Raw genomic sequence first — 27,508 nt, 5'->3', positions numbered from 1 at the left:
AAAAGTGTGTGTGGGGGGAATAGTTTCAAGAAAGGTGAAATTGATGTGAACATTTTATCAATGACTATCAAACAAGCTCATTTCTAAGCTCTGCAGAGGACACAGAGGTCTGCTTGATATAGGATTGGTGGTCAAGGGGGAGCTGGGTGCGGGAGGGATGGATTGGGAGTTTGGGATTACCAGATGCAAACTATTATAATACAGAATGGATAAACGACAAGGTCCTACTGTGTAGCACAGGGAACTACAGTCAGTATCTTGTGATAAACCATAAAGGAAAGAATATGAAAGAGAATATATATATATATATATATATATATATATATATATGTATGCATGTATAATTGAATTTCTTTGCTGTAGAGCAGAAACTAACATTAAATCAGCTACACGTCAATTTTAAAAAAAGGTTGCAGAGCTAGGCTGTGTGGGGTTGGCATAGCAGCTCTACAAGGCTGTCAGGGAGCTAAGCTTCTTGAATTGTTCTGCTAAAGCATCCTTAAGTGAACAACCCCATGAGTGGCTTTCTTCCTCATGGTTACCTCATGGTTGCCAAACTGCTGCTCCACCTCCAGTATCACATCCGTATTCTAGGAGGAAGAAGAAGGAAGTGATAGGAAAGTGGATAGGACAGTATCAGGAAAGCAAAAACTTTCCCAAGAATCCCCAGCTCACTTCCACTAAAACAATGTCACACAGTCCCCTCTTAACTGCAAAGGAGGCCGAAGAAGTGCTTTCAGTTCAGTTCAGTCGCTCAGTCGTGTCTGACTTTTTGCAAACCCAGGGACTGCAGCACACCATTCCTCCCTGTCCATCATCAATTCCCAGAATTTACTCAAATTCATGTCCATCGAGTCTGTGATGTCATCCAACCATCTCATTTTCTGTCATCCCCTTCTCCTTCTGCCTTCCATCTTTCCCAGCATCAGGGTCTTTTCAAATGAGTCAGCTCTTCGCATCAGGTGGCCAAAGTATTGGAGTTTCAGCTTCAACATCAGTCCTTCCAATAAATATTCAGGACTGATTTCCTTTAAAGTAGGGCTTTAGTGAGCAATATTGCACCCCGTTTGAATTTGTTGAGTCATGAAGAGCAGGGTAGGTTACTATCTGGCATCTACACAAAAACAAATCACTCTGTCATGAGGGAAAAATTACCTCTCCAGAAAAGAACAAATAACATCACTTGATAGGGGCTTCCCTGGTGGTCCAGCGGTTAAGACGCCGCCTCCCAGTGCAGGTAGCACAGGTTCCATCCCTGGTCGGGGAACTAAGATCCCACCTGCTGCCCGTGAACTGCAGCTACAGAGCCCACGTGCCCGCGTGCTGCACTGAGACACAATGCAGCCAAAGAAATAATTTAAAAAATCATTCGACAGTTCTAGTTCTGGGAAGGGAGAGATTATCCACTGCTGACTGGATAGGGCAATCAGGAAAGGCTGCGTGGAGGAAGCAGCGTGGAACTCAGCTGTAAAATTGAGGAAGGATTTGAATGTGGACAAGGGAGAGTTACAAGATGAAAAACTGGAGGCTCCAGAGCAGGGGGTGGGTCAGGCTGCAGTGATGTGAAGAAAGACTTGAGGGCGTGGGCTTCCCTGATGGCTCGGCAGTGTAGAATCCACCTGGAATGCAGGAGAGGCAGGTTCATTCTCTGGGCCTGGAAGACCCCTTGGTGGAGGAAATTGCAACCCAGTCCAGTATTCTTGCCTGGAGAATGCCAGGGACAGAGGAGCCTGGTGGGCTACAGTCCCAAAGGGTGGCAAAGAATCGGACACAACGCAGCAGGCATGCAAGGGTGTAGGGCACCAAGGAATCAGTGTGGGCTGAGCATCTGCGGGCCAGATTCTGGCTGGGCTGGGGAGGTGAGGGGGAGTCTGGGCCAGGGTGGAGAGTTGAGGACGAGTGTAGGAGCTCATCAGGGGGGTCAGAAATCTTTGAGCACAGGGGCCGTCTGAATATAGCTAGCACGCTGGGAGTTCCAAGGTTAGTCAGTGTTTCAGCATCTGTCAACCACTTTCCATGGCCTGCCTCCCCAGGTAGTGAAAATGAATCATCTGGAGGTCAGCGGTGGAGGAGAGACAGGCAAATTCTTCACTCCCCGCAAGTGACCCAGATGGAAAGTCCAAGATCAACGGCAGCTTGAGGGGGGAAATGAGCCCTTTCCTCCAGTAACCCCAAACAACTCCAATGGCAAAGTACGTGGAAAGGCTAAGGACCGATTCCTCATTATTGGAGACCTTGAAGAGTGTGACTATCCCTTATTAACCCACAATCTCACTGGATAGACCACATGTCTGACCTGTTCTACGGACAGTGAAGTGGTTTCTTGGTGTTCTTACTCAGAAATCAGCATAGCAGTCTTTGCTTAAGATGAATGCTCAGCCCGGCCACCGGGATGGGGAAGAGGAAAATCTAAAAATGTTCATTGAATGGGTGGTACTTGGTCCTGAATTGAGGCAGGAACACAGTAAATCTCAGGCATTGATTGTACGCCTCTTCCAGCAATGATAGTGAGACGTGCTCAGGGAGCCTCTCCGTTTTCCAGACTAGGAAAGAGCAGAGGGAGCGACTTGCCCGGAGCATGCAGACAGTGATGGAGGGAAAAATGTGACCACAGGTGGAGCTGGAAGGGCCAGAGCTGGGGACGCAAGGAAGAGAGGATCTGAGGGTGGGAAGTCTAGCCTGGGTGGGGGTGGATGAGGGATCACAGGCAATGCAGAGCCTCAGGAGACTCCTCTGGTGAGTGTTCCGGTTCAGGCCAGATGAGAAGAAAGGGTGAAGGGCAACTGGTCTGTGAGGCCTGACTCCTCTGGACATCCAAAAAATATTTCTTTATTTTGTTTTAATATAAAATTTTGTTCATTTATTTGTCTCTGACGTTCCTGGGCCTTCATGCTGTGCGGGCTTTCCTCGTTGCCGTGAGCGGGCTTCTCACTGCGGGGGCTCCTTTCAGAGCACAGCGTCGAGGGTGCCTGGCCTTCAGGAGTTCAGGCTCATGGGCTCGGTCGCTGTGGTTCCCGGGCTCTAGAACACAGGCTTAGTAGTCGTGACACATGGGCTTAGCTGCTCAGCGGCCTGTGGGATCTTCCCCAACCAGGGATTGAACCCGTGTCTATAGGAACCTGGCCTCCTTGGCTGAGGATGACTTCCTTCCAGAATCCCTTATCTATCCTCAGGGTTTTGGTTCCTGCATTTCTAGAATGTCTCCTAGATTCTTCTGCTTCTTATATTAGAGTTTCAGATCCCTGCTTTCTAGGGGTAATGGGAATATGTGAGTTGAGAAAGAGAGACTTCATGATGATTCATTATGATTTTTAACCTTCCTCTCCACTGAGATAATCTTCATCCTTCATACTAGATTGGTGGTGATACTCTTAGTTCTATGGTATAAATTAATGGTACCCTCCTCTTCAAATCAGATTTCCACCACTTACTTTTGCCTTAGTAGTACTGGACCAGAATCTCAGGATCTGAGTTTTGTGTATTTGTTAGTGTTGTAAATGAAGGCAATGGCACCCCACTCCAGTACTCTTGCCTGGAAAATCCCATGGACGGAGGAGCCTGCTAAGCTGCAGTCCATGGGGTCGCTAAGGGTTGGACACGACTGAGTGACTTCACTTTCACTTTTCACTTTCATGCATCGGAGAAGGAAATGGCAGCCCACTCCAGTGTTCTTGCCTGGAGAATCCCCGGGACGGGGGAGCCTGGTGGGCGTCCGTCTATGGGGTCACACAGAGTTGCACATGACTGATGCGACTTAGCAGCAGCAGCATCAGTGCTGTAAAGGTGCTTTTAATAAAGTTTTGGGGGAAATCATTTTCTAGGCTGTGTTAACATTCTACCACAACTTTTCTTCTAATCTGAATAGATACTGCTTTGGAATCTGATGAGTCTCTAGCAGAACAGACATTCCTTTCTCTGATGAACAGGTCTTGTTATCTCTAAGCCACACCCAGTCACCTTTTTGGAGCAAAGAAAGTTTCCTTGGGATGGAGGGAGAATGAAGAGAAAGGCCACACACCCAGGTAGCTGTGAATGGATGGAGGTGATGACTCAGGTGAGAGGTCCAAGGATCCATGAGGAAGTCATCCTTTGTCATGTGGTTTGGGAAGATCTGCTTCAGTGGAAATGATTTTGGAGAAATCTGGGTTTAGTTCCCTCAGTGTCACAGAGGGTCAACTCCAGCCTCATTCTTGGCTCCTTGATCTTTCTTTTATTTTTCTCCAGTGACTAACTTTCACATTCACAGTGAGAACCAAGATTCTCCTCTTGGCCTATGCCATCCTGCCTGACCTGATGGGTCTTCCATTTCTCGGGGATTCTAGGAAGACTCTGCACACTTTTGGGTAGCTATGTTCAGTTAGTTCAGTTCAGTAGCTAAGTCATGTCCAACTCTTTGTGACCCCATGAACTGCAGCATGCCAGGGCTTCCCTGTCCTTCACTATCTCCCTGAATTTGCTCACTCATGTCAGTGATGCCATTCAAGCATCTCATCTTCTGTTGTCCCCTTCTTCTCTTGCTCTCTGTCGTCCTCAGCATCTGGGTCTTTTCCAATGAGTCAGCTCTTTGAATCTGGCCAAAGTGTTGGAGCTTCAGCTTCAGCATCAGTCCTTCCAATGAATATTCAGGGTTGATTTCCTTTAGGATTAAACTAATTTGATCTCCTTGCTATCCAAGAGATTCTCAAGAGTCTTCTCCAGCACCACAGTCCCAAAGCATCAGTTCTTTGGTACTCAGCTTTCTTTATCATCCAACTCTCACATCTGTACATGACTACTGGAAAAGCCATAGCTTTGATGATATGGACCTCTGTCGGCAAAATTATGTCTCTACTTTTTAATACACTGTCTAGGTATGTCATAACTATTCTTCTAAGGAGCAAACATCTTTTAATTTCATGGCTGCAGTCAATTTCTGCATAGATAGAGCCCAAGAAAATGAAAATGAAATATGAAGTGAAAATGAAATATGACCCTTTTCATATTTCCTCATCTATTTGCCCTTTTAAGTGCTTTGGTTCTGTTCTAGACAGAAGTGTGTGAGTGGAGTCATGGACAAACTGCCAAACTTCTAGGAATACTGGGGACAGATATTTTATAAAGCATGTTTTATAAAGATATTTTATAAAGATGTTTTCTGCTTTATAATTTCTAATCCCCTGCAAACTACACATATGACTTGATAAATTTCATACTCAACTAATTTCTTCACTGCATAAGGGACCTCTCTCCAATGAGAAATATAAACCTGAAGATTTCTTCAAAGTTTGTCTTTTCTTAGTACAAACTAATGTCAACATGTTAAGTGTATTTGCCCCATTTCCACAAACCTAAAACACTTTTATATTTATTTAACTCATAGAATTTTTAAATTGTTGACTGGGAAATTAGAACATTTATCACCTAAATGTTTGTGGTTTATTCTCACTATTAAACTTTTTAGATTATATAAAGAATTTTTTAATTAAAAAAATAATTTGAGTACAGTTGCTTTACAACATTGATGTTAGGTTCTGCTGTATTGCAGAGTAAATCCGTTATATGTGTATATATATGTGTGTGTGTGTGTGTATGTATATAATCCCTGGAGGAGGGCATGGCCACCCACTCCAGTATTCTTGCCTGGAGAATCCCATGGGCAGAGGAGCCTGTCGGGCTACGGTCCATAGAGTTGCAAAGAGTCGGATGTGACTGAATCAACTTAGCAGCATGCACATATATAATATTTATCCACTCTATTTTAGATTTCCATACCATTTAGGTCACCATGGAGCAATGAGTAGAGTTTCCTGTGTTAAAGAAACAAGAATTGAGACAAAAAATTCCACCATATTTTAAGCTCTCAATTCTTGTTTGATTTCTTAAGAACTGTTCCTTTGTTAAGTTTATCTTGTTTGTTATGAAGCTTACCAGGACTGTGTCCCATATGTTCTTACTTTCTCATTAAGTATATATCAAGATCATGTATGATTTTGGATTCGAAACATCTAATAGAACACGCCCAAATAAAAACACTTGTGTTAAGAACTGCATTACAGAATTCGTAGGGACCCTGCATTGGTGAAAACATTTGCTTTGTAAATTTAAGATTGCTGAGGAGGCGGCAGCAGCTGGGGTCATGAGATTGCCGTGCAGTCCCTGGGGTCGCAGAGAGTCGGACACAACTGAGCGACTGAACTGAACTGGCCGTGGCGGGAGCCCTCCCTAGCGCCTAGTGAGGCAATGGCTGGAACACGTGGACAGCGGGTGGGGTGGCGGCCCGCCCTTCGGGCGTCTCTCAACGACGCTGCTCTGCGCTTTGGTGGTTCAGGCTTCCTCCACAAGCATCCCGTTTGCAGAGCGCCTCCCTCCCTCCCTCCCGTCCCCTCAGGATGTCTCCTCACAGCCAACCGCAGTCCTCTGCCTGGGTCTGCTCTCCAAACCCCACATTTGAGGACCCAGGCCTTGTGTGCAATGGTGGACACCCTCTCAGGCTTGGGGGAGCAGGGCTGGGGTCGGTACCCTCTGCGGAGGTCTCACTCCGTCCTGCCTGCCTCTGACTGGTGCTGCCTTCTCTTCCCATCAGAGAATGAGGCTCCCTTCCGTCCCGGTGAGCTCCCCTCTAGGGCTGCAGGTCCCGCCCCACTTCCTCTCCTCACCCTTTTCCTTCTTGTCTCATTGGTCCTGCCTGGCTATGAGGGGGTCTTTCTTGTCCTTTCCGGTGTCAAGGTCCCCTGCTAGTGTTCAGAAGGGGCTCCGTGAATATTGTTCCATTTCAGACGTATTCTCGATGCATTTGTGGAGCGAGATGAACTCCACGGCTTCCTAATCCTCTGCCGTCTTGAAACCTTCTGTGTCTGTTTTATTCCTAACCTAGCTAAGCAAGTATCCATTTTACGTAAGTCGTAAAGTATATTCACTGAGAATAGTAAGTGGAAAAACTTGTTATTTGCTTTCAGCTGTGTCCTCTCATGACATCCAGGGTTTGATGCCCCAAAAGCCAGGCTTAGAAGATTTAGTCCCCAAAGAAAAGTTAACAATATGTGAAAGATTTCACATTGGAAATTTACATTTAACAAAAAACTGGGAAGATACGAGAGCGTGTGAAAGGCAGAGAGGATGTTATAATGGACATAACCAAACTGGGACGGTTTCTCATAATGTAAACATTACTGCCAAGAGAAATCAAGGATGGGAATCAAACTGGGAAAAACACTCATTTCAGTCATTAACATCTGCTGAGAAGTGTATGTTTGTAAGCAAAGACCTACGCTTTTTTGAAATGTACATGTTCTCTGAAAGGAAATGTGGAAAATCTGGAAAGTCACCTAGTCTATACTGCAAATACTCATTCGAACCTTTCTGAATGCAGGCTTCAATTTAACACACATTCAAATATGTCTGAAAACCGGGTATTTAAAATTGAGGTTAAAAATTCCCGGTATAATCAATTTGAGAGATTCTTTAGCCAGGGTTCAATATTCTTCAACCAACAGCTATTTTCTCTTCGTTCCAGTCTGTAATGTTGATAATTTTGAAAGAGTCTAATCCAACCATCATGGTTGAAGACATATCATGGTATACTTAATGTGAAAGAATTTTTCATGTGTAGTAACATGGGTAAAGCTTTAAGCAAGAATGCTAACTCCAACAATCACAAGAATATTTATAGGGAAGTGAGAAGATTTTCATGCAGTGCAACTGGGCAAAACGTTGACCAAGACTCAAGTCTTATGAAACATCAGGGACCTCAATCTTCAGACAACGATTTTAAAACTAATAAATGCATGAATATCGTTTATCAAAGATCGCATCTTTCTCTATATAAGAGTGTTCACTTTGGAGAGAACACTTATGATTGTGGTGTGTATGGGAAAGTTTTAAATCAATCTTTAAAACTTATTCAACAGCAGCATTCAAAATCCTCAGAAGCATAACAAGTGTCATAAATGTGGGAAAGTCTTTGCTAAACCATGAAATCTAAGTAGCCATAGGAAAATTCATACAGGATGGCAACCTTTCAAATGTACAGAATGTGGCGAAGCCTTTATCCAGTGCTCATATCTCACTTGACATCAGCAAATTCATACTGGAGAGAAGCCTTATAAATATATGTAATGTGGAAAAACCTTTAATGGGATATCAATTCTTGCTAGACATTTGCAAATTCATGTTGGTAATGCAGAGAAGACTTAAGAAATGTACAGAATGTGGCAAGGCCTTTATCCATTGCTCAAAATTTATTCAACATAAGAGAATTCATACTGAGGAGAAACATTATAAATGCACAGAGTGTGGCAAAACCTTTAATCATAGTTCCACTCTTAATAGGCATCCGATAATTCATACTGGAGAGAAACCTTATAAATATAAGGGTTGTGGCAAAGCCTTTAACCAAATTCCTAGCTTTATTCAACATTGGCAAATTTGTACTGGAAACCATTCAGATGTAAAGAATGTGGCAAAGCCTTTACCCAGAGCTCAAGTCTTAGTCAACATCAGAGAATTCATCCTTCAGAGAAAACTTAAAAATTTAAATGTAAGGAAAGTGGCAAAGGCTTTAATCAGAGCTCTCACCTCACTAGACATCAGAGAGCACATACTGGAGAGAAACCCTAGTAATGTAGTAAGTGATGAAAGAGGTTAGTCCTAAATGTACGCTTTAGAAAACATGAGAGCATTTATACAGGAAAGATATGTGATGATGTAAAAAAAAGTAGGAGAGGTTTAATAAAAATCAAATCTAAATAAATATCAGAGAATGCATACTAGGAAGCACTTCATATTTCCTCTGAAGGAGAATTACTGTAGATAGCAATCCGTAGTTAAAACACAGAGAAAATTGATATGTTAGGATGGATCCCAGGATGGAGGGTTGGGTGTGGAGCGGTACACTTATTAGCAATGTATTCTTGTTTGTTCTGACATATTTGAGATTATTTGAAAACCACATGGAAGTAACTCAACCCTCAAAATACCACATGTCATGCTTTGTTTGTACTGTGCGTGTGAACTTAAGTTTTTGATGGTTGCTGCCTCAGTGAGAAGAGAATCCTACATGATGTAGGAACCATTGGTATTTATTCTCCACTGAGGACATTAAGGACATAGTAACATAACATGTACACTGAACATCTAAATGGAGGTGTTTGTCACTGGTGTCAAACAACCCTGTAGGTAACCATGATGTAAGTGTTCAGGAAATAATTCCACAGAGGTTTGTTCTAAAATTTCAGTGTCACTTGCTTTTTAAGGATAATACAATTACAGTTCACTGATATTTTGATGCATCTTTATAATACTAACAGAAGTCAAGAATATTAATTGACATGTTTGAAATAAAGACTTCTCTGATACGCTGGAAAAGTATGGGAAACCCTTCCCAGAAAAATCATGTAATTAATCTGTGTCTTGTTCATTAAATGATTAGCCTTCATTTTGTAAACATAGAAAGTGCAACTCTCAGACCAAATTGTATCAGAAAAATGAATATCATGGTCTATGCTTGTAATCTGTATTCTAATCAAAGATTACACAGTGGATTGTAAAAGATTTCATTATGACTACGTGTGGTATTCATACATGTGATCAATAAAACTGAATGGTTTCTGGTGACACAGTTGATGTGTAATGAATGAAGTGTTTACCTATCACCACCGTTAACCTCTCCCATCTTATTTAAGGTTGCAGGAAAGAATCGTAACAGTAAACTATTAGGTAGCACTGTGGGATGACATCTGTTACTGCCCTTAAGCCTCATATAATTTGATCATGTATTTCCCATCGCTCCTCCATTGTACTTTTCCCCCTCTCTGTAACTGCTGGGGCATGGTGATGGCCCTAATAAGAAGGATCATACAGAGTACTGTTGAGAGCTCCCCTGAACTGCTCCATGCTGTTGCTGCCTCAGCGTCTGTCTGGGGAGCAGGCAGCCTGCAGGTCCTTGAACTCACACCAGCCAGTCCTGTGAGCACCTGCCCTAGGTGACCCCCTTCCTTGAGACCAGCAGTCTTGCTGAACCCCAGGGCCTACTTCACAGGCCCCCCTTCAGTGACACCCTCAGAGCTCACCAGAATCCTGTTCCTCTGGTTTGAATGGACCCATCCACACTCAGCCTGAGGAACCCACAGTGCTTCACCCAGGGTCACTTAGAAAGGCCTGAACCCCAAGTACTGCAGCTTTCTCTGCCTGGTTCTAGCCTGACCTCCCTCAGAAATTCCCAGCCTAAACCCTCCCCTTCTGAGAGGTCTCAGCCGTGCTGAGTGTGAGGGCTGAAGCTCAGGGCTCCTGAGTGTGGGTCTTGGGGGAGAAGCATCAGAACAGAGAACATGCTAAAGACGTATTTAATGAACCCACCTCAGACCTGCAGATTCATAACTTAGAGTGGGGACCTGACCTCGAAGGGTTCATATTCACTGAAATGGTTCAGGAAGAATCTGAACCATTAGCCAAGTGGTTTCCATCTGTTTCCCATCAGGGTCACGTGACCAGTGCTAGGACATGACCTCCCCGGCGCCCTCCCCAGAGTTCTCTATTAGTCCTGTGGCAGCCCCAGTGCGGTGTGTAGGAAGTGCTCCAGGGGACTCTAAGGGGGGGCCCGGGATAAGGACGCGGCTCCTGGTGCATTTGTGAGAGCTGAGGCCCGGCGTCAGTCCGCGGAGAGGCAGCAGGGTTGGTCTAGCTGGATTTGGACCAGGAAGTCAACTCACATCATCTGTGTGGGCAGAGGGTTAGGAGCTCTCTATGGGGAGAGAACAATCAAGAAATAAGTCCATAGGCTGGTCTCCAGGTAGGAAGTGATTGTTCCTGAATGTCTCCTGAGAGAGGACAGGAGAGGTGGGTCTTTTCAGCTTTTCAAGGTCCTTTTGTCTGTAAGTGAAGTAGTTGCAGGTTAAAGAGCTGTGAGGATGCCTTTGAAGGTATTTTCTCAAGATGCAGATGTGAGTTTGGGATGTAACATCCCCAGAGAAGACGCAGAGCAGGAGGAAGAAGAGGAGGAAATGGCAGCTTCTCAGGTACATGTCCTGTCCCGGGTCTGGGGCTCTGTCTGCTTTTCTTCCTGAAATGCCTGGACTGAGAACCAGAAAACCTTTAGTTCTCTGCTTCTAACTTTTCTGCCTGGGTGTTTGTTATCAACTTCTTTATTTTTTCCTTTTCTTCTTATCATAGTGAAGCCTGGCTCTTTAGACCACTTCTCCCTTGTGTCCCAGAATCTTGTCTCCCTTGTCTGTATCCTGGCTTTCTATGGAGCATGATGAATATTCAACCTTAATTAGCAACTTTCAACTGGTGAATATATTCCCTTTGTGAGAGATAAACACGGAGACGCACTGTTATCCGAGATTCCCATTGGGATGTGGTTCAGTGTTGGGATCTTAGGGAACTAAGGGAAATGCCGTGATGAGTTTACATGTGGATGCAATTTCAGCTCTTTAGGAGTTAGAAAATGCCCTTTATGTATTGAATAAACTCAGTGATCCAGAATTTTTTAAGAAACTGCTCAGAAATAAAAAGAAAACTAGGAGATACTGTCCTCTGTAATGCTAAGACTTACTAGTTAAACACATTGTTAGGATACAAAATGGAGGAAGTATATATGAAATGAATTTTGCATAAAACTGATATTTTTTATGTTAGGTTCATGTTATAATTTCCTTATTTTTTCCGAAATGCCCAGGTTCTGATAGTACATCTTCCATGTGATCCATTTACACCATGACAGATGATGTCCACTGGCTCTGGTGATTTCTCTGAGATTATCAGGCTATAAAGTTCACTTTGTTTCCTCTGTCTTTAAACAAGGCTGTGGAAAAATGGAATGAGGACCATGTGAAAACCCGCACAGTTAATGGAGAAACTCCACATCTTTTTGGTTTCTCTTTGCTTTGGAAAATGAACACTCACTGTGTTGATGATAGATACTGGGTTTTGGGAGTGGGAGTTTTCATCACTCAAGCCCAAGTGTGATGTTTCCAGTACACTTCTCGCTCATATCACAGACATAGTCTTCTTACTCACATTTTTGTATTTTTTTATCAAAATATTTGCAACAATCATATTGGTGCTAATCTGTTTTCACCTGTGTTGAATTGCTAAGATACAGCTCAGCAAAATGATACAGTTTTTCAAGAAATTAAAGTTTCAGAACCAAGAGCTCTAATTTATCTCATACCATTGTATATGTTTGCACCCTGGTGTATTTAAAATATACAAAGAATATCATCCACAAGTAGATGTATATATTTTAACCCATTAAAAATAATCTCAATTTTATTGACATGAATATGAATGACTGAACTGAAATGAACTGAACATGAACTGAACTGAATATGAACTGATTTTATTGACATGAATATCGATTTTATTGACTTGAATATGAATGAACTGAACTGAAATGAACTGAACTGAACATGAACTGAACATGAATCAGTTCAGTTCAGTCACTCATTCGTGTCTGACTCTTGCGACCCCATGAACCGCAGCATTCCAGGTCTCTCTGTCCATCACCAACTCCTGGAGTTTAACCAAACTCATGTCCATTGAGTCAGTGATACCATCTAACCATCTCATCCTCTGTCGTCCCCTTCTCCTCCTGCCTTCAACCTTTCCCAACATCAGGGTCTTTTCAAATGAGTCAGCTTTTCGCATCAGGTGGCCAAAATGTTGGAGTTTCAGCTTGAACATCAGTCCTTCCAATGAACATCCAGACTGATTTCCTTTAGGATGGACTGATTGCATCTCATTGCAGGCCAAGGGACTCTCAAGAGTCTTCTCCAACACCACAGTTCAAAAGCATCAATTCTTCTGTGCTCAGCTTTCTTTATAGTCCAACTCTCACATCCATACATGACTACTGGAAAAACCATAGGCTTGACTAGACAGACCTTTGTGGACAGAGTAATGTTTCTGCTTTTTAATGTGCTGTCTAGGTTGGTCATAACTTTTCTTCCAAGGAGTAAGGGTCTTTTAATTTTGTGGCTGGAGTCACCATCTGCAGTGATTTTGGAGCCCCCAAAATAAAGTCAGCCACTGTTTCCACTCTTTCCCCATTTATTTGCCATGAAGTGATGGGACCGGATGCCGTCATCTTAGTTTTCTGAATGTTAGCTCTTCTTTAATACTCTTAATAACTGTATAGTCTCATTTTAATATATGTCTGTATGTATGAAAATGTTAAAATTATTATTTTTTTCTTGTTTTGGTATTCTCCCCAGTTATATAAAGTTCTTTTTTAAAAAATACACGTATTTATGTTTGCTGACTTGTGTCTTGGTCGTAGCCTGCAGAATCTTGGAGCCATGTGGGAGACTTTGTTGCAGCAGGCATACTTTAGTTGTGGCGTGTGGCATCTAGTTCTCTACCAAGGGACTGAACCCAGCCCCCTGACGGGAGCTCAGACTACCAGGGAAGATCCTATAAAAACTCGTATACACTTTCTTTAGTGTTGTCTCTGTGTATTTGTGTTTTACCAGTTAAATTTTAGTTCACATAAACTGAAGCAAATTCAAGATCTGTCATTTAATGAATGTTTGTCAAAATATTTGCAAAACGGTGGAACAACAATGTTGTTGATTTTATATTATTTATGTGATGCATTCAAGACCCTGTAAAAACTTTTAGAAAGACATATAGTATATACTAATTAGTTCAAAGGACTATTGCTGCTATGGGTACTATTCTATCACACCTGTCAATTTTATAAAACACTTAAAATTCAAAGTTAAGTATAAATTCTTACCTTAGTGGTCTACCTCTTTGCTATTCAGAACGGTCATTCATGTATCAGAGTTTTCAATATTACTAGTTAAAATAAGCTTGTTAAAAATGTGGCACATTGGCCCCACTCCAGAACTCTTAGATCAGAGCATCATGCTTTTTAAAAATATTTCCTGGTTCCTTGATAGGGGGCTTCCCTGGTGGCTCAGATGGTGAGGAGTCTGCCTGCAATGTGAGAGACCCGGGTCCGATCCCTTGGTGGGGAAGATTCCCCTGGAGAAGGAAATGGCAACTCACTCCAGTATTCCTGCCTGAAAAATCCCATGGACAGAGAAGCCTGGCATGCTGCAGTCCATGGGGTCGGAAAGAATCAGACATGACTGAGTGACTAACATGCTTTCCTTGATAGACAGTTTATCCTGGGTCACACGAGTACAACTCTCAAAAATAGATAGGTCATTGTTGATGAGATTCTTTTATAATTTCTCTTCCAGATCAGAATAGTTTCTATAGTGGTCTGTGGATCATGTCTCATTCTCTTTTCCTGGGGTTATAAATACTGTGGAAAATATGGCAGTATAAAAATTATATTCCTGAGTAACACCAGACATTCTCCTAAATGAAAACCATTTCTCTTGCTGGTTTCATCTTGGGTCACATTAGGAAGTCTTCCCAGGTCCACGTGGCTCATGTTCTTTATATTTCAGGGGCTGCTGATATTCCAGGATGTGACCATAGATTTCACGCAAGAGGAGTGGGAATGCCTGGACCTCGGTCAGCGGGAACTGTACAGGGACGTGATGCTAGAGAATTACAGGAATCTGGCCTGCTTGGGTGAGGATCACTTGCTTCCAGAATCCCTTATGTATCCTCAGGGTTTTGGTTCATTCATTCTAGAATGTCTCCTGGAATTTTCTGCTTTGTCCAGTAGAGGTTAAGATCCCTACGTTCCAGGAGAAAGTAACCTTCTTTCTTGATGTAACCTGCCTCCTTGTTGTTCAGTCGCTAAGTCATGTCCAACTCTTTGCCATCCCGTGGAATGCAGCAAGCCAGGCTTCCCTAGCCTTCTTTAACTCCCAGAGTTTGCTCACATTCATATCCACTGAGTCAATAATGCTATTCAACCATCTCATCTTCTGCCACTCCCTTCTCCTGCCCTCAGTCTTTCCCAGCATCAGGTTCTTTTCCAATGAATTGGCTCTTCGCATCAGGTGGCCGAAGTATTGGACCTTCAGCATCAGTCCTTCCAATGAATATTCAGGGTTGATTTCTTTAGGATTGACTGGTGTGATCTCCTTGCTGACCAAGGGACTCTCAAGAGTCTTCTCCAGCACCACAGTTCGAAGGCATCAATTCTTTGGTGCTCAGCCTTCTTTATGTTCCAAATATCACATCCATACATGACTATTGAAAAAACCATACCTTTGACCTTTGTTGGCAAAGTGATGTCTCTGCTTTTTAATATGCTGTCTTTGTCATATCTTTTCTTCCAAAGGGCAAGCATCTTTTAATTTCATGGCTGCAGTCACCATCTGCAGTAATTTTGGAGCCCCCGCCCCCCCTCCCAAAATTAAATCTGTCACTGTTTCCACTTTTCCCCTATCTATTTGCCATGAAGCGATGAGACTGGATGCCATGATCTTAGTTTTCTGAATGTTGAGTTTTAAGCCAGCTTTTTCACTCTCCTCTTTCACCCCCATCAAGAGCCTTTTTAGTTCCTCTTCAAGTTCTGCCGTTAGAGTGATATCATCTGTCTATCTGAGGTTGTTGATATCTCTCCTGGTAATCTTGATTCCAGGTTGTGATTCATCCAGCCCAGCATTTCACATGATGTACTCTGCATAGAAATTAAATAAGCAGGGTGGCCATGTACAGCCTTGATGTACTCCTTTCCCAATCTGCCACCAGTCAACTGTTCCATGTATGATTCTAACTGTTGCTTCTTGACCTGCATATACTTCATTCTAGGTTCGTGGTAATTCTGTAAGTTCTGTGGTATCAAATAGTGCCACTCTCCTCTTAAAACTGGAACTCCACTGCGTGCTTTTCCTTAGTAGTGCTTGAGCATAATATCAGAATCTGATTTTGATGCATTTGTCTTTTAAAGATGCTTCCAATAAACTATTTGGTGAAATCATTTTTTTAATGCTATTTTAACTTTCTCCCTTGAGTTCTCTCTCACCTGAATACGTATCGGATTGGAAATTGATGAATATCTCAGAAAACACATATTCCTTTTTCTGATGAACAGGTCTTGTGGTCTCTAAGCCGGACCTGGTCACGTTTCTGGAGCAAATGAAGGATCCCTGGGATGTAAGGAGAATGGAGACTGCCATAAACCCAGGTATGTGTCTATGGATGAAGCAGATAACTGAGGTGAGAGGGACAAGCATTGGGGAGGAAGTCATACTTTGTCGTCTGGTTTGAGAAGATCTGTTTCAGTGGAGATGATTTTGGATTAGCCTAGGTTTATTTCTGTCACTGTCATAGAGGGTCATCTCCTGACCCATTCCTGATTCTTTTTTATCATTTGTGTATTTTTCTCCAGTGATTAATTTTCACATTCACAGTTAGAACCAAAATACTCTCTTGGCCTGGAACAACTCGCATGACCTAATAACACGTCCATTTTGGGGAGGTATTAGAAAATCTGCATATTTCTGAGTAACTATATTAAGCACTTTTAAAAGTGGTAATTCTGTCCGTAGTTAGAAGTGTGTGGGTGGAGCTGTGAAAAAATTGCCAAACTTCTGGGAATACTGGGGACAGATGTTTTTTTTTGTTTTTTTACCATATAATTTCCAGTCCACTGGAAACTACACATATGACCTTAGAAATTTCATACTCAAATTCTTTCTTCACTGCCTTGTGACAGCCACACTTTCCGGGACACAAACTCACTCAGAAGGACAATGCAGATAGTGAGTGCAGTTTATTACACCGGCGGGCCCAAGGCAGAGTCTCCTCTTATCCAAGGGCCCCGACCAGCATTTGTGAAAATCTTTTATACCCCATGTGTACGTGTCCAAACCCACCACCCCAATCCCTTGATGCTTACAAAGGAAGCGTAAATACAATCACAATAACCCCGTCATTCACGTGTTATGTATTCAAACAGTTAATCATCAATAAGCCCATGGTTACATATCAACCAGTTAATAACTAATAAGCCTGTGTTTACATTCTGATAGATAGTGTCCGGAGGCAGGGGTAATTAGTGTCTGTTTTCTGTTAGGTGATGAGGAACCTGGATATGATCTTCAAGGTTCCCCTGTCCGGAGGGGTCTTATCCTTCCATTGTCCTTCCCACAGGCACTAAGCAGAGAGTTCAGAGTCCACTGGAGAGGTGGCCGAGCACGATCAGCTCAGACAGGCCTGAGATTGAGTCCAGGCCCTATGAATTCCTTCTTCACATAAGACACCTCACTAAAATGAGAAAATGCAAATCTGAATTTTATGTGAAAGTTTCCTTTTTTTATATGAACTAACATTAAATGTGTTAAGTATTTATGTCCCAATTCATTAATGCTAGAATGCTTTAATATATTTATTTAACTCAGAGAGTTTTTAAACAAATTATTGACGTGGGAGTTTATAACATGTCCCACAGTGCTTTTTTCTGATTGTTCTTCACTATTAAACTTATAGATTATATAGAGAAATCTTTAAGAAGAAATTTTTCTGTTCCAATAATGCTATTTTACAATGTTATGTTAGTTTTGCTATACAGAAAGAATAAGTGATGCACATACACATTTCCCTTCTTGAGGAGATTTCCTTCCCATCTAGGTCACCACAAAGCATTGAGTAGAGTTCCCTGTGTTCTCACCATATTTTTCAAGTTTCACTTCTCATTTGATTTGTTAAGAACTCTTACCTTACTAAATCTATCTTTTTGTTATGAAACATCCAAGGACTTTATCATTTATGCCATCTATTTCTGATTAGTTCTAGGTCAATATCATTTACTATTTTAGACTCCATTAGAACATGCTCAGATAACAACATGAGTGGTAAGTGGGTTAAATAATCAGTAGGCATTAGCTTTTGTGAAAATGTTGTGTTTGTAAATTTGATTACTTCAAGCAAAAATTAATCATGACACTGCTCAACTGCTCCTGGCTTCGTTGTTCCAGTAGGTTTCTATCTTGACTTCTCCTCTGCACCATGCTCCTCTGTCATCTCATCTTGTCCAATGTTCTGTGTCTGTGGTCTCTGTTCTACAGGCTGCAGATCCTAGTTCCTCTTGCTCTGGTGTCTGCTCCATGGTGGGTGAGGTGGTCCAGGGACTTGTGCCCTTATCCCCTTGAGAGGGGGTTAATTATTACTATTGTGACCAGAGCCTGCCCGTATCTTGAAGTCTGCTTCACCTTTCCTCTGTGGCTGTCACTGTCTGTGGCGGGGTCTGCTTCCTGATTGGTGGAGCAGAGGCCCCAGGTCTGAAATTAGCTCTGCTCTGATCTGTGGTGCTTCTGATCTAGTGGGACTGGAGCACACCCACTGGGAGGGAAGCCACTGAGTGTTGCTCCTCTGGGGATGTTCTCCTCGGAGAGTGTTCTGCGTGTCATCTTTCATGTGCTGTGAGAGCTCTCGTGTGACCCTGTGTTGGCATTAATCTTGGCCCCATCTGAACCATGGGTATGCTGGCACTTGACCCTGGTGTCTCTCAGCTGTTGTTTTCACCAGGTCACCATTAGAGATCCACTGTAGTCATATCCCAGGTGTACATTCATTGTGGAGCTGAACCTGCTATGGTGCTATGGGGGCAAAGTAGACTGTGACCTGGCCCAAATGCCTCATGTGCATGCCTACAAAGTCTACAGTTGCTAAATCCAGACTGGTCTTGACTGCCAGAGCCTCATTTCCATCCAGATGTTCTGTTGGGGCTGAGTTTACCAAGCCAGTTGTAGAGTGTATTACCATGATTTGTACAGATGCAAGTAGAGATCTCAGCTTTTCTGGCTTAGTGGCAGGGCCTTGGGGCTCAGCTGTGGTTTCAGCATCACCTATATATTGGGACCACCCACAGGCATGTGTTCTGAATGTGCCCCTGGAGCCCATGAGTCTACCCTGGTGGGGAGGTGGCTGGGGAGGAGGAAGCAGCTGTGGGGGTCGTGAGATCACCCACCTAGGTGGGAGCCATGCCTAGCACCTGGAGAGTCAGGAACAGGCAGAGAGGCAGAGAGGCTACAAAGAGGTTCTTTTTTTCGGCCATCACTCAACAACACCGCTCTGCTTCTCTGGTGGTTCAGGCTTCCTCCACAAGCATAACATTTGCAGAGCTCCTCCCTCCCTCCTGTCCCCTCAGGATGTCTACTCACGGCAAACGCAGTCCTCTGCCTGGGTCTGCTCTCAGAACGCAACGTTCCAGCACCCAGCCCTTGTCTGCAGTGGAGGACACCCTCTCAGGCTGGGTGGGTAGGGCAGGGATCAGTACCCTGCTTACAGGTCTCACTCTGTACTGCACGCTGGTTGCCGTGTTCTCTTTCCACAGAGAACAAGGCTCCCCTTCTGTCCCAACTGAGCTCCCGCCAATGAGGGGCTTCCCTGGATGTGGAGACCTCTCCTCTCTTCAGATCCCCCCAAGGTTTTGCGGGTCCCATCCTGCTTCTTTTCCTTTTCCCTTTCCTCCATCACTCTCTTGTCCTACCTGGCTCAGCAGGAATCTTTCTTGTCCTTTCAGGTGTCCAAGTTCCTATGGCCGTGTTCCTCAGGGCTCTGTGAGAATTTTTCCACTTCAAGATGTATTCTTGATGCTTTTGTGGAGAGAGATGAACTCCACATCTTCCGAATCCTCTGCCATCTTGACTCCTTCTATCTCGGTTTTAGGCTTAATCTAGCCAAGTGTATGCCAATTTTATGTAAATTGTAAACTATATTCCCCAACAATAGTAAGTAGAATAACTTATTATTTGATATCTTTCAGCTGTGTCTTCTCACGACACCCAGGGTTTGAGGTCACAAAAGCCAGGCTTAGAAGATTTACTCCCAACAGCAAAGCTAGGAATATATGAAAGCTTTCACCTTGCAAATTTACATTTAACCAAAGACTGGGAATATATGAGGGCATATAAAGAGCCCAGAGCATGTTATGATGGACACAACCAAGTTGGTTCAGTTTCCCATAAAGTAAACATTACTGCCAAAAGAAATCAAGGATGTGAATCAAATAAGGAAAAACCAATTTCAGATGACTAGTTTCAGCCACCAACATCTGCAGATAAGTGGATATTTGTCAGCAAAGATCCACATCATCTCTTGAAACATACGTGTTCTCTGAACAGAAATGTGGAAAATCTGGAAAGTCATCTAGTCTCTACTGCAAATACTCATTCAAACCTATACTCTGAGCATAGGTGTCTATTAAATATACATTCAAACATGTCTGGAAACCAGAAAGTTAAACATGAGGGGGAAAATTCCCAATACAATCAATTTGAGGGATCTTTTAACAAGGGGTTCTTGTTCTTCAACCAACAACTCTTTTCTCCTTGTTCCAAAATGTGGAATGTTGATAATAATGGGAGAGACCTTATTCAACCATCATTGTTCAATACATATGGAGGTATAATTAGTGTGGAACAACTTTCCAAGTGTAACCAAATGAGTAATGCCTTAAGCAGGAGCTCTACCCCCAATAATTACAAGAGTATACATGATGGAATGAGAAACTCTTCATGCAATGAAACTGGCCATAATGTTGACCAAGACTCATATCTCGTGAAACAACAGGGACATCAATTTTCAGACAACAATTCTAAACATCATAAGTGTAGGAATATGTTTTGTCAAAGCTCAAATCTTACTATTAATACTTATAAGAGTATGGATATTGGAGAGAAGACTTATAATTGTTATGATTGTGGTAAAGTTGTTAACCAGTCTTCAAAACTTATTCAACAGCAGATAATTCAGAGTAAGCAGAAACATCACAAGTGTAATACATGTGGAAAAGTCTTTAGTAACTCACCAAATCGAAGTAGAGATAGGAAAGTTCATACAGGAAGGAAAGAATTCAAATGTACAGCATGTGGCCAAACCTTGAATCAGAGTTCATATTTAACTGAACATCTGGGAATCCATGCTGGGGAGAAACCATACAAATGTACAGAATGTGACAACGTCTTTATCTGCCGTTCATGTGTTACACAACATCAGCAAATTCATACTGGGGAGAGACCTTATAAATGTACAGCATGTGGCAAGGCTTTTAAGCAATGTTCAGCTTTAACTGAACATCAGCGAATCCCTACTGGGGAGAGACCTTATAAATGTGCATCATGTGGAAAGGCTTTTAAGCAAAGTTCAGCTTTAACTAAACATCAGCGAATCCATACTAGGGAGAGACCTTATAAATGTACAGCATGTGGCAAGGCTTTTAAGCAAAGTTCAGCTTTAACTGAACATCACCGAATCCATACTGGGGAGAGACCTTATAAATGTACAGAATGTGGCAAAGCCTTTCTCCGTTATTCACTTCTTACTCGACATCAACGAATCCATACTGGGGAAAGACCTTATAAATGTACAGCATGTGGCAAAGCTTTTATCCGTTATTATTTTCTTACTCGACATCAGCAAATACATACTGGGGAGAGAACTTATGAATGTACAGCATGTGGCAAGGCTTTTAAGCAGAGTTCAGATTTAACTCAACATCAGCAAATCCATACGGGAGAAAGACCTTATAAATGTACAGAATGTGGCAAAGCCTTTCTCCGTTATTCACTTCTTACTCGACATCAACGAATCCATACTGGGGAAAGACCTTATAAATGTACAGCATGTGGCAAAGCTTTTATCCGTTATTATTTTCTTACTCGACATCAGCGAATACATACTGGGGAGAGACCTTATGAATGTACAGCATGTGGCAAGGCTTTTAAGCAGAGTTCAGATTTAACTCAACATCAGCGAATCCATACGGGAGAAAGACCTTATAAATGTACAGAATGTGGCAAAGCCTTTATCCGTTATTATTTTCTTACTCGACATCTGCGAATCCGTACTGGGGAGAGACCTTATAAATGTACAGCATGTGGCAAGGCTTTTAAAGAGATTTCAACTTTAACTCAACATCAGCGAATCCATACTGGGGTGAGGCCTTATAAATGTACAGCATGTGACAAGGCTTTTAAGCAAAGTTCAGCTTTAACTAGACATCAGCGAATCCATACTAGGGAGAGAACTACTAAATGTACAGCATGTGGCAAAGCCTTTTCCCAGAGTTCAGGTCTTTCTCGAAATCAGAGAGTTCATGCTGCAGAGAAATTTTAGAAATGTAAGGAATGTGGCAAAGGATTTCCTCACAGCCATCACCTCACTCACAATCAGAGAATTCATACTGCAGAGAAACCCTAGAAATGAATCACTGACAAAAACTTTGGTCCTAAATATACAATTTTTAAAAAAGGAGTGTTTTCTTCGGAAAGATACTTGAATGAAATTAAAAAAAAGTAGAGAACTGCTTAATCAAACTTCAAAAGTAATTCAATATCAGAGAATTCATACTAGAAAGCATGTCATTAGTACCACTTTTGTTGAATTACTCTAAGCAGAAACACTGTAGCAAGTATTCCATAAGTAAAACACATACAAAATTGATATGTTAGTATGGATCGCAAGATGAAGGGGTGGATATTTGCAGAGGTATAATTATTATTAATGTATCCTTGCTTATGTTGACGTTATTTGAGATTATTAAGGAACCAAAATGAATGTAATTCAACTCTCAAATTACTACATGCTGTGATTTGTTTCTACTTTATATATAAACTTATGTTTTTGATGGTTGTTGCCCAATGGTAAGAGAAGCCCTTCTGTATTAAGTGGGAATCATTTACATTTATTCTCCAATTTATAAGATTTAGAACACAGTGGGTTATGTACACACTGAACCTCTGAATGGATGTATTTGTCACTGATGTCAAACAGCTCTGTGGTCACCAAGATGTAAGTGTTCAGGGAATAATTCAAAGTAAGACAGAAGTTTGCTCTAAGTTTTCAATAATTATGTCACTTGCTCTTTAAGCATAAAAGAAGGGTAGTTCATGAAAATCAAAGGTATTTTTATAACATTAACGTAGAGAAATCATGCATATTATCTGGCAGGCTTGAAGGAAGGACACCTTCTCTTCTATCTGATGTAAGTATAGAACACTCTTTCTGGAAAAGTCATATTAATATAATTAATATCCATCCATGTTTAGTAAATTAGCCTTCATTTTGTAAACCATATAATCACATTCTCAGATCATTTCATCAGAGAAACAGGAACGTTTTTAGAAGCTTGCAATGTGTATTTTAATCAAGGATCAAACAACAATTGGAAAAGGTTTTATTCCATCTGTGTAAAATTAATGTACCTTAATTAATAAAAGTGAATGGTTTTTCAGTGTTACAATTGATGTGGAATGAATGAAGGATTAACGCACCACCAGCATTAACCTCTCCCACCTATTTAATGTTGCAGGAAAGGTAACGTAATGATAAACTGTTTGAAGCACAGGGGGATGGCATCTGTAGAAATTAGTTCCTTACTGCCATTAAACCTCTCATAACTTCATATATTTCCCACCATTTCTACATTGTATCTCCCTTCGGATTTTTATCTACATGGACATCGTGGTGGTTCTAATAAGAAGGATCATACAGAGTACTGTTGAGAGCTCCCCTGAACTGCTCCATGCTGTTGCTGTCTCAGCATCTGTCTAGGGAGCAGGCAGCCTGCAGGTCCTTGAACTCACACCAGCCAGTCCTGCCCTGTGAGCACCTGCACTAGATGACCCCTTCCTTGAGACCAGCAGTCTTGCTGAACCCCAGGGTCTACTGCACAGGCCCCCCTTCAGTGACACCCTCAGAGCTCACCGAAATCATGCTCGTCTTTGTTTGAATGGACCCATCCACACTCAGCGTGTGGGCTCCAGAGAAGTTCACCCAGGATCAGGTCTGAACTCCAAGTACTGGAATTTTCTCTGCCTGGTTTTAGCCTTGACCTTCCTCAGGGGACCTCAAGGCTTGCTGTGAGTTCTCTGAGGACCTAGAGTCATAAACTCACCTGCTGCAATTGTCCTTTGTTCTTCTTTTAGCTAAAACTTTTCAGGGGCTCATTTAAGCAAATATAAATTTAACAAAGTCACAAAAAGAATAATCAACAGCCATGATGGGAAAATTCTGAACCAAGATTTATAAAATCTTACCCTGTATCATTCTTAGCACATGTGTCTTGTAAGGCTTAGAGGAACTGTTTTCTCTTGGCTTTGTCATACTTTGAATGCAATATATAAATATCTGAAGATATATACATAATATGAATTATATAACACACATTGATTACAGGATATAAATATCTGAAGGTATACATGTTAGCAGTGAGAAAACCAAGAAGGAATATGTGAGTGTATGTGTATTCTTACACATTGAACTTAGAGAATTTAGAAATGCCACATCAAAACTGGTCATTTCAGAATTGCAGATGATTTACTACAAACTATAAAACTTGTCAATTTGTTGATTAATCTGTTTTGTCTACTTTTCATGAAATTCATTTCCTTAAATGCCAGGAGGTTATGTTTTTTAAGGAACTTCCACACGGTCCTCCCACGTGACTGCACCAGTTTACATTCTCTGCAGCAATGTAGGAGGTTCCCTGATCTCCAAGCCCCTTCAGCGTTTGTGATATTATTAGTGGGCTTTTTGCTGATTGTTCTTCTGACTGGCATGCGGTGATATATCCCTGTACCTTTGTTCTGCGTTTCTTATTGTTTAGCGGTGGTGAGCATCTTTCTTTTGCCTCCTGCCCATTGAAAAGATTAAGCTGCCCCCCCCAGCCTCAGCAGTTTTGGGGCACAGGCTTAGTCTCCCCACAGCATGTGGAGTATTCCTGGACCAGGGATGAGACCCTTGTCCCCTGCACTGTCAGATGGATTCTCCAACACTGGGTGACCAGTCTGTTTAGCTTTTTTTTCCTTTTGAGATATATATATATTAGTAGCACTTTACAATGTTGTGCTAGTTTGTACTATATGACATCCTCAATCAGCTGTAAGTATACATAAATCTTCTCCCTCTTGGCCCTCCCTCCCGTGGTCGCCGTTTCAGCCCCCTCCTCAGCACAGAGCATCAAGCTAAATTCGCTGTGGTAAACAGCAGCTTCCCACCAGCTACCTATTTTAACCATCAGTTCAGTTCAGTTGCTCAGTCGTGTCTGACTCTTTGAGACCCCATGGAGTGCTGCACGCCAGGTCTCTCTGTCCATCACCAACTCCTGGAGCTTGCTCAAACTCATGTCCACTGAGTCAGTGATGCCATCCAACCACCTCATCCTCTGTCGGCCCCTTCTCCTCCCCCTTTCAATTTTTCCCAGCGTCAGGGGCTCTTCAAATGAGTCACTTCTTCACATCAGATGGCCAACGTATTGAAGATTCAGCTTCAACATCAGTCCTTCCATAGAATATCAGGACTGATATCCTCTAGGATGGACTGGTTGGATCTCCCTGCAGTCCAAGGGACTCTCAAGAGTCTTCTCCAACGTTTTACCCATGGTGGTGTACATATGTCAACGGTACACTTTCAATTGGTCCCCCTCTTCTTCTCCTGCTGTGTCCACGTCTGATCTCTATATTTGTGCAAATATTGTCTTAACAGATATGTACAGAATTTCAAAAATGGTATTGATGAACTTATTTACTGAGCAGGAATATAGGCGCAGAGGTAGTTCTTAAGCTTTTGTATGTTAAGCTTTAAGGCATAAAATACATTGACAATCATTCCATGCATTTTACTGTTCTAGCCACGTGTTCTGGGAAACAAACTGACTCAGAAGGACAATGCAGATAGTGGAGTGCAGTTTATCACACTGGCGGGGCCAAGGCAGAGTCTCCTCTTATCCAAGGACCCCAAACAATTTTTGTGAAAACTTTATATACCCTAAGTGTACTTGTTCAAACCCACCTCCCCAACTCCTTGAAACTAGTCTGGACAAGGTAAAAGAGAGATACGATCAAAGTTAACCCATGATTCTTGTGTCACAGGACTAAGTAAACAGTGGATATTTATCAACAGGCCTGTGGTCATATCCCAATAAACGGAATGGAATTTACCATTTTGTTGTATTACAGAGATAATTACCATATTCTTTTGGGCAACAGAGTCCAAGTACAACTCCTGAGGCTCTTTTATGGGGGGGCGGGGTGGGATCTGATTTTCTATTAGTATGCCATTTCTATAGACACCAGGGCACAAAGTTCAGAGTCCACTGGGAGGGTGACCATGCCTTTAGCCTAATGCTCACAGCCTGGCCTAAGACGGAGTCCAGCTCTGTCTGTTTCCTCCTTCATTACTAAGTGAAAGAAGCCCATTTGAAAATGCTACAAAAAGTAGGATTTTTACAATAAGACTTTCTGGTGTAGGTAAATGTTCTTATGTGTGCTCAGTTGTGTCTGAGTATCTGTCATCCCAGGGGCTGTATCCTGTCATGCTCACCTCTCTCCATTGATTTCCCAGGAAAGGATATTGGAGTGGGTTGCCATCTCTTCCTCCAGGGGATCTTCCTGATCCACGGATCGAACCCGCATCACCTGGATGACCTGTATCAGCAGGCAGATTCCTTACCACTCAGTCACCTGGGAATCTAGTAAGAAATATAGAAGAGATTAAAAAGGTCCATGATTACTGTGGGATTCAAAGGAGGGACTATGAATATCCTAAGTCTAGAGAACTTTCGGGACCATGAAATAATTTGTGTTAAACTGTCATGATGGACACATGTTATTAAACATTTATCTAGAGGTATGGAGTGCACATTCCTAAAACAGGAACAGAGGGTTAAACTAGAGAGTTTATCTATTTATTGCCCACATAGATTCAGCAGTGATAACAAATGCTCGTTCTGGTGGGGAAAGCTAAGTAGGGAGATTGTCCACATGTGGGAACAAGATTGTCCACATGGGAAATGTCTATACTTTATTCTCAAATCTGCAGTGAAATAAATCTTGTACAAAGTTGGTACTGGTGAATGCAGACTGAATATTTCTTAGACTATATAATATGAGAAAGATGAATATGCTTCTATCTTTAACTTTTCCTTGGTCATTATACTTTAAAGATGTGGGAAAATAGAGCTCTCTAAATGGAGGAGACAACGAACTGTAGCAGTTGATTCATAAAACCTAGGAAAACACACAGGAAGTAAAACAACAACATTCTCACGTGTTAATTCATGTTTAATGTAACTTATGACAACACGGATCATTACTTCTTTGGTTGGTCATCAGATAGCATTTAGGGCATCATTTTCAGAGGCATTAGGCTCCGCCCATACGCACTGTGAACCTAGTGTGTCCAGCTCAGTTCAGTTCAGTTCAGGTGCTCAGTCGCCCTGGACTGTAGCACGCCAGGCCTCCTGCTGCCCCTGGTTTCTTCTCCAAGAAAGCGAGGATGGAAATGCCTCCAGGCTCCTGGTCTCTGAAGTTGGAGGTGCCACGCCTGCAGAGAGGAGGTCACAAAGCAAATCATTTTGTGAAAACCTGTGTCCCCAGGCTGCAGAGGGGGGTGAACAAAACTAAGAACAGGGAAGAATTCAGCAAGTAAAGCCTGGCAGGAACACAAGACCCCCAGTGATTCCCACCAAACACTCACCTCTCCCCTCCCATCCCCCAAGGATACAGGCAGGCTGTGGATGACCACACCCTTCCTAGAAAGAGCCCCTCCCCAGGGAATCAGGTTGACCTTCTTTGTTTCTAGAAGTTCCTTCCCTAAACCCTCCCTTCCTGAGGTCTCAGGTGTGAGGTTTCCCCTCAGGACTCTGAATGCGGGT

The 27,508-nt window shown here is 42.4% G+C and overlaps 1 protein-coding gene across 1 annotated transcript in view; it reads left to right on the top strand.

The window, feature by feature from the left end:
- The first annotated feature begins 6,219 nt into the window (after positions 1-6,219).
- LOC133055140 (zinc finger protein 91-like) overlaps positions 6,220-27,508 on the top strand; it is a 39,676-nt gene continuing 18,387 nt past the window's right edge. Inside the window, 6 exon segments of the mRNA XM_061140593.1 lie at positions 6,220-6,586; positions 10,915-10,991; positions 14,400-14,526; positions 15,944-16,036; positions 19,619-19,800; positions 20,425-22,052. Of these exon segments, the coding sequence (XP_060996576.1) occupies positions 6,220-6,586; positions 10,915-10,991; positions 14,400-14,526; positions 15,944-16,036; positions 19,619-19,800; positions 20,425-22,052 (2,474 nt within the window).

The sequence above is a fragment of the Dama dama genome, chromosome 4 (assembly GCF_033118175.1).
Source record: "Dama dama isolate Ldn47 chromosome 4, ASM3311817v1, whole genome shotgun sequence".
In the NCBI taxonomy this organism is placed as follows: Eukaryota; Metazoa; Chordata; class Mammalia; order Artiodactyla; family Cervidae; genus Dama; species Dama dama.
The sequence above is the reverse complement of the archived record's forward strand: the minus strand, read 5'-3'. Positions and strand labels throughout refer to the sequence as shown.